Source organism: Geotrypetes seraphini, chromosome 8 (assembly GCF_902459505.1).
Source record: "Geotrypetes seraphini chromosome 8, aGeoSer1.1, whole genome shotgun sequence".
NCBI classification, from domain to species: Eukaryota; Metazoa; Chordata; class Amphibia; order Gymnophiona; family Dermophiidae; genus Geotrypetes; species Geotrypetes seraphini.
The window spans coordinates 25,567,252-25,584,817 of NC_047091.1; the positions used below are offsets into that span (position 1 = coordinate 25,567,252).

Below are 17,566 nucleotides of genomic sequence, written 5' to 3' on the forward strand. Positions count from 1 at the left end.
CTCGAAGCAATATGCCTTGCTTGACTTAGGGGGCAAGGCTTACTGCTGAGGCTCCTCTAAAAAAATGTGGGGAGGTGGAGGAAGTGGGGGGAGGGACCCCGCTCGTGACCCGCCGGGTTTAACACCCCCGAGGTCGGACGAACCCCCAAACAGAGTCCGCCCAAGCTCTGTCCGGCTAAAAACAGGGACAATAAACCCCCTAAACAAATTCCAACAGCCCTACCAAGGGAGATGGGTACAGATCACTCAACACCTGCTGGAGACTGAAAGAAGACTGAGGGAAATAGAGAGGAGGGGCTAGGATATACTGTCCCAAAGTTTTGTTTTCAGTCTCCACCTGCTGGTCATGATTAGATATATACCCATTCGTAAAGTTAACCTCTACTGGTCTGGAGAGTGCTAAAGAATTTGGTTTGCCCAGTTTTCACAATAGTAAAGGGGATATTTGTGAAAGGGAGGGGAGATGGGTTTTGTTAAACCTTGCTCTGTTTTATTTGTGTTTATAAAATGACAATTGTCAGAGGAGAAGCTTCCGCCCACACACACGCGACTGCAGGGCGGCACAGGCAGGCTTCGCCGGCATAATTTTTTTTTTTCTAAAGCGCTGCGAAGGTAAGGGGGAGGGAGGGAGATAGATTTGGCTGGAGGGAGGGAAGGGACCGCGCACCTTCCCTCCCTTAAATTTCTTTACGCCGTGAAGGTAAGGGGGAGGGAGGGAGATTCTCGGGCCGCTGAAGGGCAGTGAGGTGGCGAGAGGGAAGGGTGGATGCTGCGGAGATGGGGTGGTGAAGGGGACGGCGGGGACAGGGACGGGGCGGTGAAGGGGACAGCGGGTTCAGGGACGGGGCGGTGAAGGGGACAGCAGGTTCAGGGACGGGGCGGTGAAGGGGACGGCAGGGACGGGGCAGTGAAGGGGATGGTGGTCCAGTGACAGGGCAGTGGTGGGGACAGATTTTTTCCCGTGTTATTCTCTAACCAGCACCTAGACAACCCTGGGTTCCCTTTAATGATGCAGCCACCTTCTAAGATCCCTTTCTGATGACACAATCATCAGTCACTATAGTTGCATTAGGGAATGATAAATCATGTCCTCTTATACGGCATGGTACTCCCTCCCTATGACTAGTACATCAAGTGAACACCAACCCTGACCATCCCTTCCAACAAGCTTTGATAAAGCATGGAAAGTTTAAATTCACCACAGGGATGTTAATGACGCTGCAGGGAGGAAAGGTTAAAGGAGACATAAGAAAACATTTCTTTATGAAAAGGAGGTCAGATGTTTGGAACACCTGCCAGTACAGGATCCTGCAACCAAAGCCAAAACAAATTCAATATGTTTCAGACAAGGGCTGTTGGCTGGTAATAATTTAAAAAATAGGAGGAGTCATAAGAACATAAGAATTGCTGCTGCTGGGTCAGATCAGTGGTCCATCGTGCCCAGCAGTCCGCTCACACGGCGGCCCCTAGATCAAAGACCAGTGCTCTAAATGAGTCCAGCCTCACCTGCATACGTTCCGGTTCAGCAGGAACTTGTCTAACTTTGTCTTGAATCCTTGGAGGGTGTTTTCCCCTACAACAGACTCCGGAAGAGCGTTCCAGTTTTCTACCATTCTCTGGGTGAAGAAGAACTTCCTTACATTTGTACGGAATCTATCCCCTTTCAACTTTAGAGAGTGCCCTCTCGTTCTCCCTACCTTGGGAAAGTTCAAAGTTGTCATTCTCTCTTTGTTTGCTTTCTAAAATATCATAAGTTCAATGGGAAGTAACAGGTGGACTACAGCATCCGCCATGAAAACCTGCACAGAGTAGCCAGAAATACATTCCTAAAATCAGCAGTATGGCTACATTATATTTACAAGAAGGACAAATTAACACAGAACTACCATAGTTCCAAACCTAACATCAACCAAAAAAAGCTGAGGTAATCTTCACAAAGTGGTGATGGCTAAAACCCTTGCATTAGTAAGCAAGTTCAGACCAGAGTGATGCTGGAAACAGGATCAAGGCAACACAGAAAAGATATGGCGTAGTTTGAGAATGTACGCATATATGCTCATCCACTCAAAATGATAGAACACCAGAGAGAACAACTGGACAGAATGGATAGGACCAGCAACTGGCCTTTATCTGTCATCATTTAGTAGGTAAAAGTCCAGATGTGAAATGTCCTGTTAGAAGAGAGCTACAGTAGTTAGCACTGGACACTGAGCCCCTCACCTTTTCAGCAGGATATCGTAGAATGTCTCAACAGCTGTCACTCGCACCTGCTCTTCAGTCAGCACTGGCACCACCTTGGGTGAGAAAAACCAATTCCTTCTAGGCATATGATTTTTCTCTCCTGTCTCCTTTCTCCTTTTTGCAATACCTTGAAACAAGACAGCAGATTCTAAGAAACATAACTAGCTGCCCTCTTCAGATGTGGTAGTGAATTAGACTGATAACAAACCAAGAGATGTAAAATCCCTAGGAAAAAATTATTTGGTGCTCTTCTTTAATCCCATAGCATAATCAAATTTTAAACAATCCATGAACCAACTGTGAGTAGAAAAGTATTAAATGGCATGTCTACAAAGAATGTAACTTCCCCCTGTCACACAAGTACAAAGCACATGTGTATAGTGTATGCACTGTTAAGGGGGACTATCAAGCCTAGCATCACTTACATTGTGTCTCAGTGTCCAGGGCTGACTTTTTAAAAAACAAGTTAGCACCATATGGCCTCAGGAGCAGCTTTGCTTTCTTGTTGCAAGAGGTGGCATCATGGCCTTCACTCACCTAGTTTCACCGTGACATGAAACAGATGTCAATAAGAAAAACAAAAGAAAGGAAAATATCTTTACTTTATAAGCAACTCCATATAAATTATTAGCAAAGCGGCTTACTGGTAACAGGGGTTCTCTGTAATAGCATCCTACAGAGCAACAAAGTTTTCATCTATTCTTGCATAGCTACCTGCTTCACCAGCCCCTGCTGTCATATGATTTAGGTGGTTGGACTGTGAGGCTCATGTATCCTTCTCTTATAACGGGATCTGTTTATACCTTCTCAGTGCTATGCTTTATATGTCTATACGAGAGGTGCTTGGGATTTTAAAAATATGGTTTATTTAATTCAAATCAATAGTAACTCAGATCAACTAACAAACTTAAGCAGACCAATATGCATAGACTCCAACCACATTCAGACCGACACTAAAATCAAATTCTTGCTGGTCACTCTTGACAAAGACCTCAATTATCATGATCAAATAAGTGTGATAACCCAACGATGTTTCTACAAACTCAGACTAATTTGCTCAATTACATCGCTCCAGGACCCTTCTTCTATCCAAATCCTGATTCACTCACTTGTCATTTCCCAAACTGACTACTGTAATCACACAAAAGGAAACCCGCAGACTTCAACTCATTCAAAATACGGTCATCAAACTCATACATGGGGCAAGAAAATATGATCACATCACCCCTTTACTCCGCGAAGCACACTGGCTCCCCATTTCACATTGAACAACATACAAAATTCTTCGACTTGTCTTTCTCGATAAACTCCTTATTTAGTATGTCCCATCACATCCAACAATCAAAAGTTACTTAATATCCCATCCATAAGAGAACTATTCTACAAGCGCAACACTATTTTCTCTGTCACAGCCTATGGAATGCTGTATCATCAGATATCAGACTTGAAGAATCCCTTGACAAATTCAGATGCAAATTAAAGATCTTCCTATTTAGGGATGCCTACCAGCCATGAAAACAAAAAAATGGGAAGACACAACACTCCTGGCCAAACAGAGTAATAAGCGCTATCTCCTCCCTATTGTTATTTCCACCCCTTTTTTACCTCCCTTTTAATTTATTTTATCTCGATGTACTTTACTTATCCTTTCCCACAGGCCCCTTTGTTACCATATGTCTTTGTCTGATCTTGCCTACGTTACTTGTCGTGCCCTCCCCATGATAACCGCATTGAACTTCACGGTGTATTGCAGTATATAAATAATTTTATGTTATGTTATGTTTATGTGATCTGTCCTTGATATTTTAACTATGAATGCCTCCCCTTTATTTTTTTATTTTCTTTCTTTTTAAAGTTTAGTATTGGTAACCATTGATAGACGGTATATCAAATATGTAATAAACTTGGAAACTTAAGTAAGATCAGATTAAAGAAATATGTACAAACTTACAATCACTATGTCTCATTTACTCTAGCCTAACCCTTATTTAGTGAACGGACTTGAACTTTGCTAGTTGATGTCAGGCTAGTACTGCTCCAAAAAGAGTCTGATTTAAAACAGAATTTCGCTGTAGCTGCACTTCTGATGTTAGCCCAGTTTGAATAGAAAATTCTCACCTCTGCCCAGGAAGAGATTGTCGCTCCCCCACTCCATCAAGACATCCTTCTCCATGACACATTTTTCCAGTCTCTCTGCAGGGAAAGATAGTAGAGGCGCTGACAAAGGACCGCATCATTGATCACCTTGACGGACACAATCTGATTAGGACCAGCCAGCACGGCTTCAGCAAAGAAAAATCTTGCTTGACGAACTTACGGCACTTCTTCGAGGTAGTAAACAAGCAGATAGACAAGGGTGACCCAGTCGACATTGTATATCTGGATTTTCAGAAGGCGTTTGACAAGGTCCCGCATGAACGACTACTTTGAAAAATTGCGAGCCATGGAATCGAGGGTGAAATACTCACGTGGATTAAAAACTGGTTGGCGGATAGGAAAGAGAGAGTGGGGGTAAATGGACAATACTCGGACTGGAAAAGTGTCACGAGTGGAGTGCTGCAGGGTTTAGTGCTTGGACACTTGCTCTTCAACATATGATGCATGTCGGTAACAAAAATCTTATATACAAATACAGGATGTCCAGTGCGGTACTCGGAGAGACCCCCCAGGAAAGAGACTTGGGAGTACTGGTCGACAAGTCAATGAAGCCATCTGTAAAATGCGCAGCAGCGGCAGCAAAAAAAGCGAACAGAATGCTAGGAATTATTAAGATGGGGATCACAAACAGATTGGAGAAGGTTATCATGCCGCTGTACCAGGCCATGGTATGCCCCCACCTGGAATACTGCATCCAGCACTGGTCGCCATACATGAAGGAGGACACAGTACTACTCGAAAGGGTCCAGAGAAGAGCGACTAAAATGGTTATGGGGCTGGAGGAGTTGCCATACAGTAAGAGATTAGAGAAACTGGGCCTCTTCTCCCTTGAAAAGAGGAGACTGACAGGGCACATGATCGAAACATTAAAGATAATGAAGGGAATAGACTTAGTAGATAAAGACAGGCTGTTCACCCTCTCCAAGGTAGAGAGAATAAGAGGGCACTCTCTAAAGTTAAAAGGGGATAGATTCTGTACAAACGTAAGGAAGTTCTTCACCCAGACAGTGGTAGAAAACTGGAACGCTCTTCCGGAGGCTGTTATAGGGGAAAACACCCTCCAGGGATTCAAGACAAAGTTAGACAAGTTTCTGCTGAACCAGAATGTACGCAGGAAAGGCTATTCTCAGTTAGGGCACTGGTCTTTGACCTAAGGGCCGCCATGGGAACGGACTGCTGGGCACGATGGACCACTGGTCTGACCCAGCAGCGGCAATTCTTATGTTCTTATGCTCTCACTCTCTCATTCTGGCTCTCACTCATACTCGGATCTCTCACATTTTCATTCTGGCTAATGTCCAGTAAATCCATTGTCATAGGATTTGTCTCATAGCCATTAATGGTAAGCACCATCATTGGTGTTGACAGGCCAACAAGGAAATAATGTAGCTTGACAATTCATGATTGGTCCAGCTTAATGAGAATTAAGTCATGGGAATTGGTCCTATGATGCAAAGGCCTAGTCATTTTATGCATGCACAACCCATTCCCTGATAGGCCCATCAAAGGGGAGTCTCAGCAGACCTGCCCTCTGAATACCTTCATTGTCCCAGATCATCATGACCTAAATGGCCTTCCACCACGATTCTTCTGTCCTATGAATAAACAATCCAGCTCTATGTTGCAATTTTTTCAGTCTACCGGCTTGGCTCAATAATGGTGATAGCTTAATTCTCTTTAGAAACTACAGTTCAGGCCTGGTCTGGATAGCTACATAGCAAGCCCTAAATTTAACCTAACTTCCCTATAGCCTACAGGCCCCAAACCACCCCCTATTAAGGTTAGTGGAGAGATGGAGTGGGGGAGCGACAATCTCTTCCTGGGCAGAGGTGAGAAATTTCTATTCAAACTGGGCTAACATCAGAAGTGCTGCTACAGCGAAATTCTGTTTTAAATCAGACTCTTTTTGGAGAAGAACTAGCCTGTACATATTTCTTTAATCTGATCTTACTTAAGATTGTTAGTTGATCTGAGTTACTATTGATTTGAACTAAATAAAGCCATATTTTAAATCCCAAGACCTCTCGTATAGACATATAAAGCATAGCACTGAGAAGGTATAAACAGATCCCGTTATAAGAAAAGGATACTTGAGCCTTACAGTCCAACCACCTAAATCATATGACAAAAAAGGCTAATGAAGAAGGTAGCAGTGCAAGAATAGATGAACATATTCTCTGTGGAGAACCTATTACAGGTATACAGAATAAGAGCCAGAAAATGGCAGCAAGGGATCTAAGCCTACCTCATCCACATAAGGAGACTGTACTTTGTCTAGATCAGATTCATCCTCAAGTGACACAGTTTCCAGTTCCTCCAGCCTGCACAGATCTTGCTGTCCTAGTGTAATGGCTCCATGGAGTCTACAAACTGCTCCAACAAGACTCTGCAGAGGACAGAAAAATACATTTAATATACAATGCAATGTACTCCAAAATTAAAGCAGAGTTACTTACTTGTAACAAGGATTCTCTATAAACAGCAGCATCATGGAGTCACACAAGTGGTGAAGTCATTGGACTGAATCACAAACAAATCTGCTCTCCAGAGTCCAAAAATCTTAGGTACCGTATATTGGTTCTGGCACTGATGTAATTTCCCCTGTCCTTCAAATTGTGCAAAGCTAATAAGCACATCAGATAAAGGGTTGATGGAAAGGACTGCATGGCTATATGGTCTGTATTTCTATGGAGATCCCCTATTATAGGTAAGTAAGCTTTCTCAGTGGACAAACAGGATCTATGCAGCCAAATAAGTAATGACTCCATTGCTGAAAGTTGTCAAAGCATGCTGTGACTGAAGTGTATTGATGCAGTTGAGTAAAGCTGAAGTGCAAAAACACATTATCTTACAAACAGGTTCTAAAAATAGCTTGGAGGAAAGTACTATCCTAATCATTGAGACAGTAATGCTTGGTGACTGCATGAAAAGACGATCAGGTCACTGCTTTGCATTATTTCCAAAAGGGCTGACAACCTCAAACAGGCAATGGAAACTGACGATGCACACAGCTGGTGTCCCTTTATCCTAGCAAGAGAAAAATCTTTGGTCTGAATCTGGATTGACTTGGATGGAGAGCTAAACTTCAACATCAAATCTGTTTTTAGCCAGTGTCCTTAGTGACATTCATTTTAACCTCACAAGGGCAGAAAATGCTCTAGCCGCCTCCCCAAATTGATCTGCGGCCTTTGATCTTATAGATCATTCCCTCTTGCTCTCATTAATCTTCTCTTGGTTTGTCAGGGCTTATCCTAAGCTGAGTCTCCTAATTTCTAAAAGGGCGTTCTTTCAAAGTTCTAATATCTTCTTTGTCTTCTCCTCTCTCAACCCCTTCACAGTGGGATTCCTCAAGGTTCTATTCTCTCTCGTCTGTTTTTTAATCTATTTCTCAGCCTGTTAGCTACTATTATATCAGAAATCTCCATTTCAGTCTATATTTATGCAGATTACATTTTCATCATTCACTATACTGACCCTGATTCACTCTCCGTTAGGGCTTTCCAGACATGTCTTGATAGTGTGGCCCTTTGGTTCTTGTCTCATCATCTTGCTAATAAAACTGTAGTCTGTTGGCTCACTAATCATCTAACTACAGTACTCCCTCAACTGCTCACTCTCCTGGGCTCCTGTATCACCCCTACTGAATTTTTTTGCTATCTTGGTGTCATTCTTGATTCTCACTTTTCTTTTGGTCCCAGATCTCCTCACTCACTAGATTTGCCTTCCACGCTTTAAGGCAACTTTGTAAAATTAGACCCTATAGGGCTCATAATCAAAAGTTTAAAACATCCAAAAACCAGCCCAAGTTGGCACTTGGATGTCCTAATTTCAGGGACGTCCAAGTGCCAATAAACAAAACAAACTTTCTGGATCTGCAGCAGCACTTCTAAGCTGCTGTGCGTCCAGAGATCAAAGGGGCATGTTGGGAGGTGTGTTATGGGCGAGAATCGGGTGGGCTTCAACCTGGACATACTGCAGCCATAATCAAAGCTTTTCTAGAGGGAACTTAGATGTCAGCAGTTAGACTTGTTTCAGTTGTGTCTAAGTTCCACAAAGGTGCCCAAACTGCCAAGAAGACCACTGGAGGATTTAAGGCAACCCCCCCCCCCCCTACTCCTCTAGTGGTCATGACCTTCTTCCACCACACAAAGAGTGAAAAAATCCAAAACCCAGTAGGTTTCCCATCAGCTGAGCGCGGCAGAGGAATCCTCATCAGCTGAGCCAGTTTGGAGATATCTGTCCGCTCAGTTGTTTGTAAATAAATGTATTTACCTTCTAAATTCATCCCCTTCAATAGCCTCAGACTATTTCTCCCCACCTACCCATAGTATAGAAGTTTCTTCTGCATTTAATTTGAGCAAATTTTGAGAAATTTTTGAAGAATGTTCACTCACAAAATGAAATGTTTCATCATAGAAGTAATTGGAAACATGTTTTGAACATCATCTGCTTATATGAAAAATGATAAGCCCAGGACATGAAGTAACAGGCCTAAGGAACAGAAAAGTATACTGAATTGGAGGCAATGGGAATCCTGGGGAATACCACAAACCATGAACAACAGCTCCATCTCATGCCAAATTCCCGCCAAACTGGATGGGTGGGACATCAATATCGTCTTTTTCATTCATGAGAGGCAGGCAGGAGTGTTGCAGAATCCTCTGGCCCCTCATGATGGGATACTAATGCACCATCGCATTAGTAGGAACACGGCTGGGAGGCTCCCGTGCTGCATTGGTCTACAGTTCTGTCTAATGATAACATCACCTGTGTGGCTGCATGGATTCCACTTGTAGAGGCAGAAAATACAATTTTCCTTTGACCATACCCAACCTAGAGTTGAGGAAAATCACAACCCTACTTTGACCATTGCTAACAAGGCAAATTTTCAGCATGGCATTAGCCATATAACTTTATATGAATCCAATACATATATAAAATTAGACTAAAACTGCTGCTGAGCATATGTATAAGGGCTGCATCTGAATATACAATTTTAACTTTGTATGGACCTCTGAGCTATACTAAGTTATATGTATCTATGCATCACCACTTTGGCTAGTTTATTGCTCACAGCTGAGCACAAATTCTGCTCAATTTAAACTCTATGGAGCCAATATTCAGCACTACTTAGACGGCCAGGAACGGCATCCATCTGTCTAAATAGCACATAGTCAGCTACCCACAAATATTCAGCGGGGGAGCTGGCTAGCTAACTATCCTGCTTAGCTGATTGGCCAGTGCCCGCTATGTTATGCAACAGAGCCGGTCACTGCCAATATTCAGCAGCTCGCCAGCTAAGTTCAGCAGCCAAACACAAGGGTGGTACAGTTTTGGCCGTTGAGACTTAGCCAGCTAACCGGCTTTATATTAGTCAACCAAAAATAGACTGGAAATTCAATGCATTGAATTTCCAGTATCACTGTAGACCATGGGAGATCACCTGCAATCTCCTATTGTCTGGATATGAGCCAGTATATGTTTTGGCTTTAAAGTGACTTGTATAGCCAAAAAGTATAAATTTTGCAGATCACAAAACTAAGACAAAGCCACTTTTGCACTTGGCACCCTTGCACTTAATATCCTCTCCTCCTCCTACCCCATGGGCAAGTGCTCACAGTGTAGCTGAGTGTACTGTGGGACATATACACAGCATGTATAGAGCACATGTGTACAGAAACAGAATGTAGTACTAGCCATACCCTCTTCCTAATGCTTCTCCTCAAATTCCCACCACCACTGTGGCTACTCAGTATCCCTGAGAACATATCTGCTTTCTTCTCTCATATTGCAAGAGCATCTTTGTCACATATTAGTAATAAAGGCATCTGCAGCAAGGCATTCCATCCCCACTTTCAAGAAAACAGAGGTATAGACTGAGCTCCAGTAATATGCCTGTGGAGAGGGGATTGAAAACTGACAGCATCCAAACTGAGATGGTTAAGGGGCTGGTGGAGCTGCCGTACAGCGAAAGATTAGCGAAACTGGGCCTCTTCTCCCTCAAACAGAGGAGATTGAGAGGGAACATGATCGAAACATTCAAGGTACTGAAGGGGATAGACTTAGTACAGTGGTCTCAAACTCAAACCCTTTGCAGGGCTGCATTTTGGATTTGTAGATACTTGGAGGGCCTCAGAAAAAATAGTTAATGTCTTATTAAAGAAATGACAATTTTGCAAGAAGTAAAACTCTTTATAGTTTATAAATCTTTCCTTTTGGCTAAGTCTTAATAATATTGTAATATATAGCTAAAGAGACATATGTTCAAGAAACTGTTTTATTTTACTTTTGTGATTATGATAAACATATCGAGGGCCTCAAAATAGTACCTGGCGGGCCGCGAGTTTCAGACCACTGATTTAGTAGATAAGGACAGGTTGTGCACCCTCTCCAAGGTAGGGAGAACGAGAGGGCACTCTCTAAAGTTGAAAGGGGATATATTCCGTACAAACGTAAGGCAGTTCTTCTTCACCCAGAGAGTGGTAGAAAACTGGAACACTCTTCCAGAGTCTGTTATAGGGGAAAACACCTTCCAGGAATTCAAGACGAAGTTAGACAAGTTCCTGCTGAACTTTGTATGGACCTCTGAGCTATACAAAGTTATATGTATCTATGCATCACCACTTTGGTTAATTTATTGCATACAGCTGAGCACAAATCCTGCTCAATTTAAACTCTATGGAGCCAATATAGCACAGTTACTTACCGTAACAGGTGTTATCCAGGGACAGCAGGCAGATATTCTTGACTGATGGGTGACGGCACTGACGGAGCCCCGGTACGGACACTTTTAGAGTGATTGCACTCTAAGAACTTGGAAAGTTCTAGATGCCGCACCGCGCATGCGCGAGTGCCTTCCCGCCCGACACAGACGCGCGGTCCCCAGTTATGATAAGCCAGCTAAGAAGCCAACCCGGGGAGGTGGGAGGGATGCAAGAATATCTGCCTGCTGTCCCTGGATAACACCTGTTACGGTAAGTAACTGTGCTTTATCCCAGGACAAGCAGGCAGCATATTCTTGACTGATGGGTGACCTCCAAGCTAACAAAAAGAGGGATGGAGGGAAGGTTGGCCATTAGGAAAACAAATTTTGCAAAACAGATTGGCCGAAGTGTCCATCCCGTCTGGAGAATGTATCCAGACAATAATGAGATGCAAAAGTATGAACTGAGGACCAAGTGGCAGCTTTGCAGATTTCCTCAATAGGAGTGGACCGGAGGAAAGCTACAGATGCTGCCATAGCTCGGACTCTATGGGCCGTGACAGAACCTTCCAGTGTCAGTCCGGTCTGAGCATAACAGAATGAAATGCACGCTGCCAGCCAATTAGACAACGTACGTTTAGAAACAGGACGTCCCAATTTATTCGGATCAAAGGACAAAAAGAGTTGGGGAGATGATCTGTGGGGCTTAGTTCGGTCTAAATAGTAAGCCAGAGCCCGTTTACAGTCCAAAGTATGCAGAGCCTGTTCTCCAGAATGTGAGTGAGGTTTCGGAAAGAAGACAGGCAGAACAATGGATTGATTGAGATGAAATTCAGAGACGACCTTAGGGAGAAACTTTGGATGTGTACGCAGAACCACCTTGTCATGATGAAAGACAGTAAAAGGTGGATCTGCAACTAGTGCATGTAGCTCACTGACCCTCCTGGCAGAGGTAAGAGCAATAAGGAAAAGTACCTTCCAAGTGAGAAACTTGAAAGAAGCGGTAGCCAAAGGTTCAAATGGAGGCTTCATTAAGGCGGAAAGAACTACATTAAGATCCCAGATAACAGGAGGGGCTTTAAGAGGTGGTTTCACATTAAAAAGACCCCGCATGAACCTGGACACCAAGGGATGAGCTGAGAGGAGCTTTCCATGGACTGGCTCATGAAACGCCGCAATAGCACTTAAGTGGACTCTGACTGAAGAAGACTTGAGGCCAGAGTCAGACAAAGAAAGGAGATAATCCAACAAGGTCTCCACTGCAAGGGAAGTGGGATCATGATGATGGAGGAGACACCAGGAAGAAAAACGTGTCCACTTCTGATGGTAACATTGCAGAGTGGCCGGTTTCCTGGAGGCATCCAGAATTGAACGAACAGGCTGAGACAAAAGTGTATCATGAGAAGTCAGCCCGAGAGATACCAAGCTGTCAGGTGCAGAGACTGGAGGTTGGGATGTAGAAGGGTCTCCTGCTGCTGTGTAAGCAGAGAAGGAAACAATGGAAGAAGAAAAGGTTCCCTGGAACTGAGTTGAAGTAGAAGGGAGAACCAATGTTGCCTGGGCCACCTCGGAGCAATCAGAATCATGGTGGCTCGTTCCCTCTTGAGCTTGAACAAGGTTCTCAACATGAGAGGCAGAGGAGGGAAAGCATACAGAAACAGATTGGACCAGTCGAGGAGAAATGCATCCGCTGCCAGACGGTGAGGAGAGTAGAGTCTGGAGCAGAATAGGGGCAGCTGGTGATTGTGAGGAGCTGCAAAGAGGTCTATCTGAGGAGTGCCCCACTGAGTGAAGATGGACTGCAGAGTGAGAGGATCGAGTGTCCACTCGTGAGGCTGGAGAACTCTGCTGAGCTTGTCCGCTAAGGAATTCTGTGCTCCCTGAATGTAGATAGCTTTCAGGAATAGATGGTGATTCATGGCCCAAGTCCAGATCTTCTGGGCTTCCTGGCACAAGAGGCGAGAGCCCGTCCCACCCTGCTTGTTGATGTAGTACATTGCAACTTGATTGTCTGTGCACAATAGGAGAACTTGAGGAAATAGAAGATGTTGGAAGGCCTTGAGGGCATAAAACATCGCTCTGAGTTCCAGGAAATTGATGTGATGCTTCTTTTCCTGGGCTGTCCAAAGACCTTGAGTTTGGAACTCGTTCAAGTGAGCTCCCCAAGCATAAGGGGAAGCGTCGGTGGTGATGACAAGTTGATGAGGAGGTAGATGGAACAGAAGACTTCTGGATAGATTTGAGGATGTTAACCACCATTGTAGAGACTGACGAAGAGATGAGGTCACAGATATGTGACGTGAGCAAGGATCCATCGCTTGGGACCACTGAGTAGCCAGGGTCCATTGAGGAGTGCGCAGATGCAGACGGGCAAGTGGTGTGACATGAACTGTGGAGGCCATGTGACCCAAGAGTATCATCATTTGCTTTGCAGAGATGGAACGTTGTGGAAGCACCTGCTGATATAGAGATTGAAGCGTTTGAAGACGGTTGGATGGCAGAAACGCTCTCATGAGGATTGTGTCTAAGACTGCTCCAATGAATTGAAGTCTCTGCGTGGGGATAAGATGAGATTTGGGTAGATTGATCTCGAATCCCAGCAAACGCAGAAATAAGATGGTCTGGTTGGTGGCCTGAAGAACTGTCTGAGATGAATTTGCCTTTATCAACCAATCGTCTAGGTAAGGAAACACCTGAAGGTGGTGGGAACGTAGAAAAGCTGCTACCACAATCAGACATTTGGTGAACACTCTTGGAGAGGAGGCTAGGCCGAAAGGTAGTACCTTGTACTGGTAATGACAATGATTGATCATGAAACGTAGGTACTGTCTGGAGGCCAGATTGATCGGTATGTGAGTGTATGCTTCTTTGAGATCGAGGGAACATAGCCAGTCGTCTTGATTGAGAAGAGGGTAAAGAGTTGCTAAGGAGAGCATCTTGAACTTCTCTTTGACTAAGCATTTGTTGAGATCGCGAAGATCTAGGATAGGTCTGAGATCTCCTGTTTTTTTGGGAACTAGGAAATAACGGGAGTAGAATCCCTGCCCCTTTTGCTCCGGAGGAACTTCCTCTATGGCGTTCAGAAGGAGGAGGGATTGAACCTCCTGAAGGAGGAGGGAAGATTGGGGAGTATGCAAAGCAGACTCTTTTGGTAGACTTGTGCCCGGGAGGGTTTGAAAGTTGAGAGAGTAGCCGTGGTGGATGATGTTGAGGACCCATTGGTCCGAAGTGATTACTTCCCACCGGCTGAGAAAAAGAGATAGACGCCCTCCTATAGGTTGAGGCAGGAGATGTGAAGGTTGGATGCTGGCTATGCCCTGGAGAATGAAGTCAAAAGGGCTGAGTCGGTTTTTGTTGTGGAGGCTGCTTGACAGGTTGCTGTTGTTGCTGTCTAGGAGTTTGCCTCTGTTGTTGACGCTGCCTCCTAGGTTGTTGAGGAGCAGACTGTAAGGGACGAGCCACATAACGGCGTTGGTAAGTGGATTGTTGTCTAAAAGGACGTGCTGGCGGAGCCTTCTTTTTGGTTTTAAGAAGGGTATCCCAGCGTGTTTCATGAGCAGAGAGCTTTTGGGTCGTTGAGTCCATGGAATCTCCAAACAGCTCATCCCCTAAGCAAGGTGCATTTGCTAACCGGTCTTGATGGTTAACATCCAGTTCGGACACCCTTAACCAGGCTAAGCGGCACATGGCCACAGACATGGCCGTTGCTCTAGAGGTAAGTTCAAAGGTGTCATATATAGATCTTACCATAAATTTTCTGAGCTGAAAAAGAGAAGAAGAGCATTGGTGAAAAGCCGACCGTTTCCTCTCAGGAAGGTACTGCTCAAAGGAAGCCATGGTGGTAAGGAGATGCTTTAAATAAAAAGAAAAATGAAAAGTATAGTTGCCAGATCGATTGGCTAACATCGCATTCTGATAGAGACGCTTACCAAATTTGTCCATGGCTTTGCCTTCTCTACCAGGAGGGACAGAAGCATACACACTAGCCCCTGAGGACTTTTTCAATGTGGATTCCACGAGGAGAGACTCATGTGGAAGCTGGGGTTTATCGAAACCTGGAATGGGGATAACTTTATATAGGGAATCCAATTTACGGGGAGCTCCAGGGACAGTGAGAGGAGTCTCTAAATTTTTGTAAAATGTCTCCCTCAAGATGTCATGAAGAGGGAGTTTCAGAAATTCCTTTGGAGGCTGGTCAAAATCAAGAGCATCCAAAAATGCCTTAGACTTTTTAGACTCAGCCTCCAAAGGAATAGAGAGAGATTCACACATCTTTTAAAAATGCTGAAAAAGACGTGGAATCATGTTTGGAGGATGGATCAGGAATATCAGGCTCATCCTCCCCCGAAGAACACTCACCTTCTGAAAGAAAAGGCTCTTCGGAATCACCCCACAGATCAGGGTCTCGAATATGGGAAGTACGATCCCGAGACTCAGGGGTGGATGGTTCCAGGTGTCGGGACTTGCGTACCGACTTACCCGACCTCATCGAAGCGGTACCGGGAGATGTTACCGGTTGCATCGGAGCCGAAGTCTGTACCGACTGGTGTTGAGTTGTCGGCTCCGGTGCAAGAATTGGCATCGACACCAATGAGGTCGAGTGTAACGGTACCGAAAGAGAGGAAGTAGACAGAATAGGTCGTTCCACTCTCGGTACCGACGGCTCAGACGAGACCGGCACCGGAAGGTTCGGTGTCAGGATAGCTGGAAGGAGTTGTTGGAGCTGCTCCTTCAGCTGTACCTGTAAGATGGCCGCAATGCGATCATCAAGGGAGGGCACCGGTACCGCCTTTTTCTTCTGCGGTACCTGCGGTGCCGCTCTACACCCCGGAGATGAGGAGCCCGATGTCGAGGGACTCACCTCTATAGGGGTGGAGCGCTTCCGCTGGCGCCTCACGGTCGGCAGGATTGGGCTCGCTGCACTCGAGACCGGAGGACGCTCCAGCGGGGAAGGCTTCTTAGCCGGCTTACCTGAGTGCTGGGATGCCGATGCGGTGTCACGCGGCGTCGAAGAAGAAGGTACCGATTGAGTAGGTGCCGAGGCAGGTGTCGATGGAACGGGGTCGGACATCTCGGCACCGAACAGTAATCGCTGTTGTATCTGGCGATTTTTTAGAGTTCGTTTTTTTAAGGTGGCACAGCGGGTGCAGGTGGAAGCCTGATGCTCAGGACCCAAACACTGTAGGCACCAGTTGTGTGGGTCCGTGAGAGATATAGGCCGAGCACACCGCTGGCACTTTTTAAACCCTGGCTGAGGGGGCATGAACGTGAAAACGGCTTCAGCCAAATCGAAGGCCGAGGCCTCGATGGTGGCAGAAGGCCCCGCCGGGGAAAAACCAAAACTGAAGAAAAAAATGAAAGTTTTTTTTTTTTTTTTTTTTACAAAAATGAAACAAAGAAAAAAGGCAAATTAAGCCAAAAAGGTTTACGCGAGCGGGAAGGCAAGTAGAAAAAAATTTCAACAGCCGTTGAAAAACGCGTCTTCTTAGCTCCGCGGAAAGAAACTGGGGACCGCGCGCCTGTGTCGGGCGGGAAGGCACTCGCGCATGCGCGGTGCGGCATCTAGAACTTTCCAAGTTCTTAGAGTGCAATCACTCTAAAAGTGTCCGTCGGTGCCGTCACCCATCAGTCAAGAATATGCTGCCTGCTTGTCCTGGGATAATCAGCACTACTTAGACGGCCAGGAACGGCATCCGTCTGTCTAAATAGCACATAGTCAGTTACCCACAAATATTCAGCGGGGGAGCTGGCTAGCTGACTATCCTGCTTAGCTGATTGGCCAGTGCCCTCTATGTTATGCAACAGAGCCGGTCACTGCCAATATTCAGCAGCTCGCCAGCTAATTTCAGCAGCCAAGCACAAGGGTGGTACAATTTTGGCCGTTGAGACTTAGCCAGCTGATCCAGAACATACGCAGGTAGGGCTAGTCTCAGTTAGGGCGCTGGTCTTTGACCTGGGGGCCGCTGCGGAAGCGGACTGCTGGGCATGATGGACCACTGGTCTGATCCAGCAGTGGCAATTCTTGTGTTCTTATATTCTTAATCACTAACAAAGTTAATAAATGCAAAGTCAAATGACAAAATGAGAAACAGAAACTAGAAACATACATAATACACAAGCTTGACACCAAAAGGTTGATGAGCAAAAGGTCCCTCTTCATCCTTTGACATGAAAAAAATGCAACTATTAATACTTAATAAAACTTTCAGAAGTACATCAGTGAACACAGCTATTACTATTTATAACAAGCTATTTATCTTACTGTATGAGAAAAATAATTTTCCACTGTTACAATTACTTTGGGGGTTTTTTTAAATAAATTTTCATCATTACAATTTCACAATAAAATATGAAAAGGATAAATTTTTACAAATTTTTCAGTAATAAATATTACATAATCATAAGTTCCTTTCATGCCCACATTATTGGGGAAAACATGCTTTTTGTCTTAGAGAAAAAAACCAA

The 17,566-nt window shown here is 44.8% G+C and overlaps 1 protein-coding gene across 2 annotated transcripts in view; it reads right to left on the reverse strand.

Moving 5' to 3' along the window:
* Window positions 1-7,080, reverse strand: part of SPOCD1 (SPOC domain containing 1) — an 83,517-nt gene extending 76,437 nt beyond the window's left edge. Inside the window, exons 1-4 of one of the 2 annotated variants that reach the window (XM_033953912.1) lie at window positions 6,855-7,080; window positions 6,644-6,784; window positions 2,667-2,778; window positions 2,221-2,368 (exon numbers count right to left, since the gene is read on the reverse strand). In XM_033953912.1, the coding sequence (XP_033809803.1) occupies window positions 2,221-2,327 (107 nt within the window). In that variant the 5' untranslated portion in view covers window positions 2,328-2,368; window positions 2,667-2,778; window positions 6,644-6,784; window positions 6,855-7,080. Of the gene's footprint in view, window positions 1-2,220; window positions 2,369-2,666; window positions 2,779-6,643 lie in introns of both variants that reach the window. The other variant, XM_033953913.1, reaches the window with a different exon arrangement.
* Between the last annotated feature and the right edge of the window lie 10,486 nt (window positions 7,081-17,566).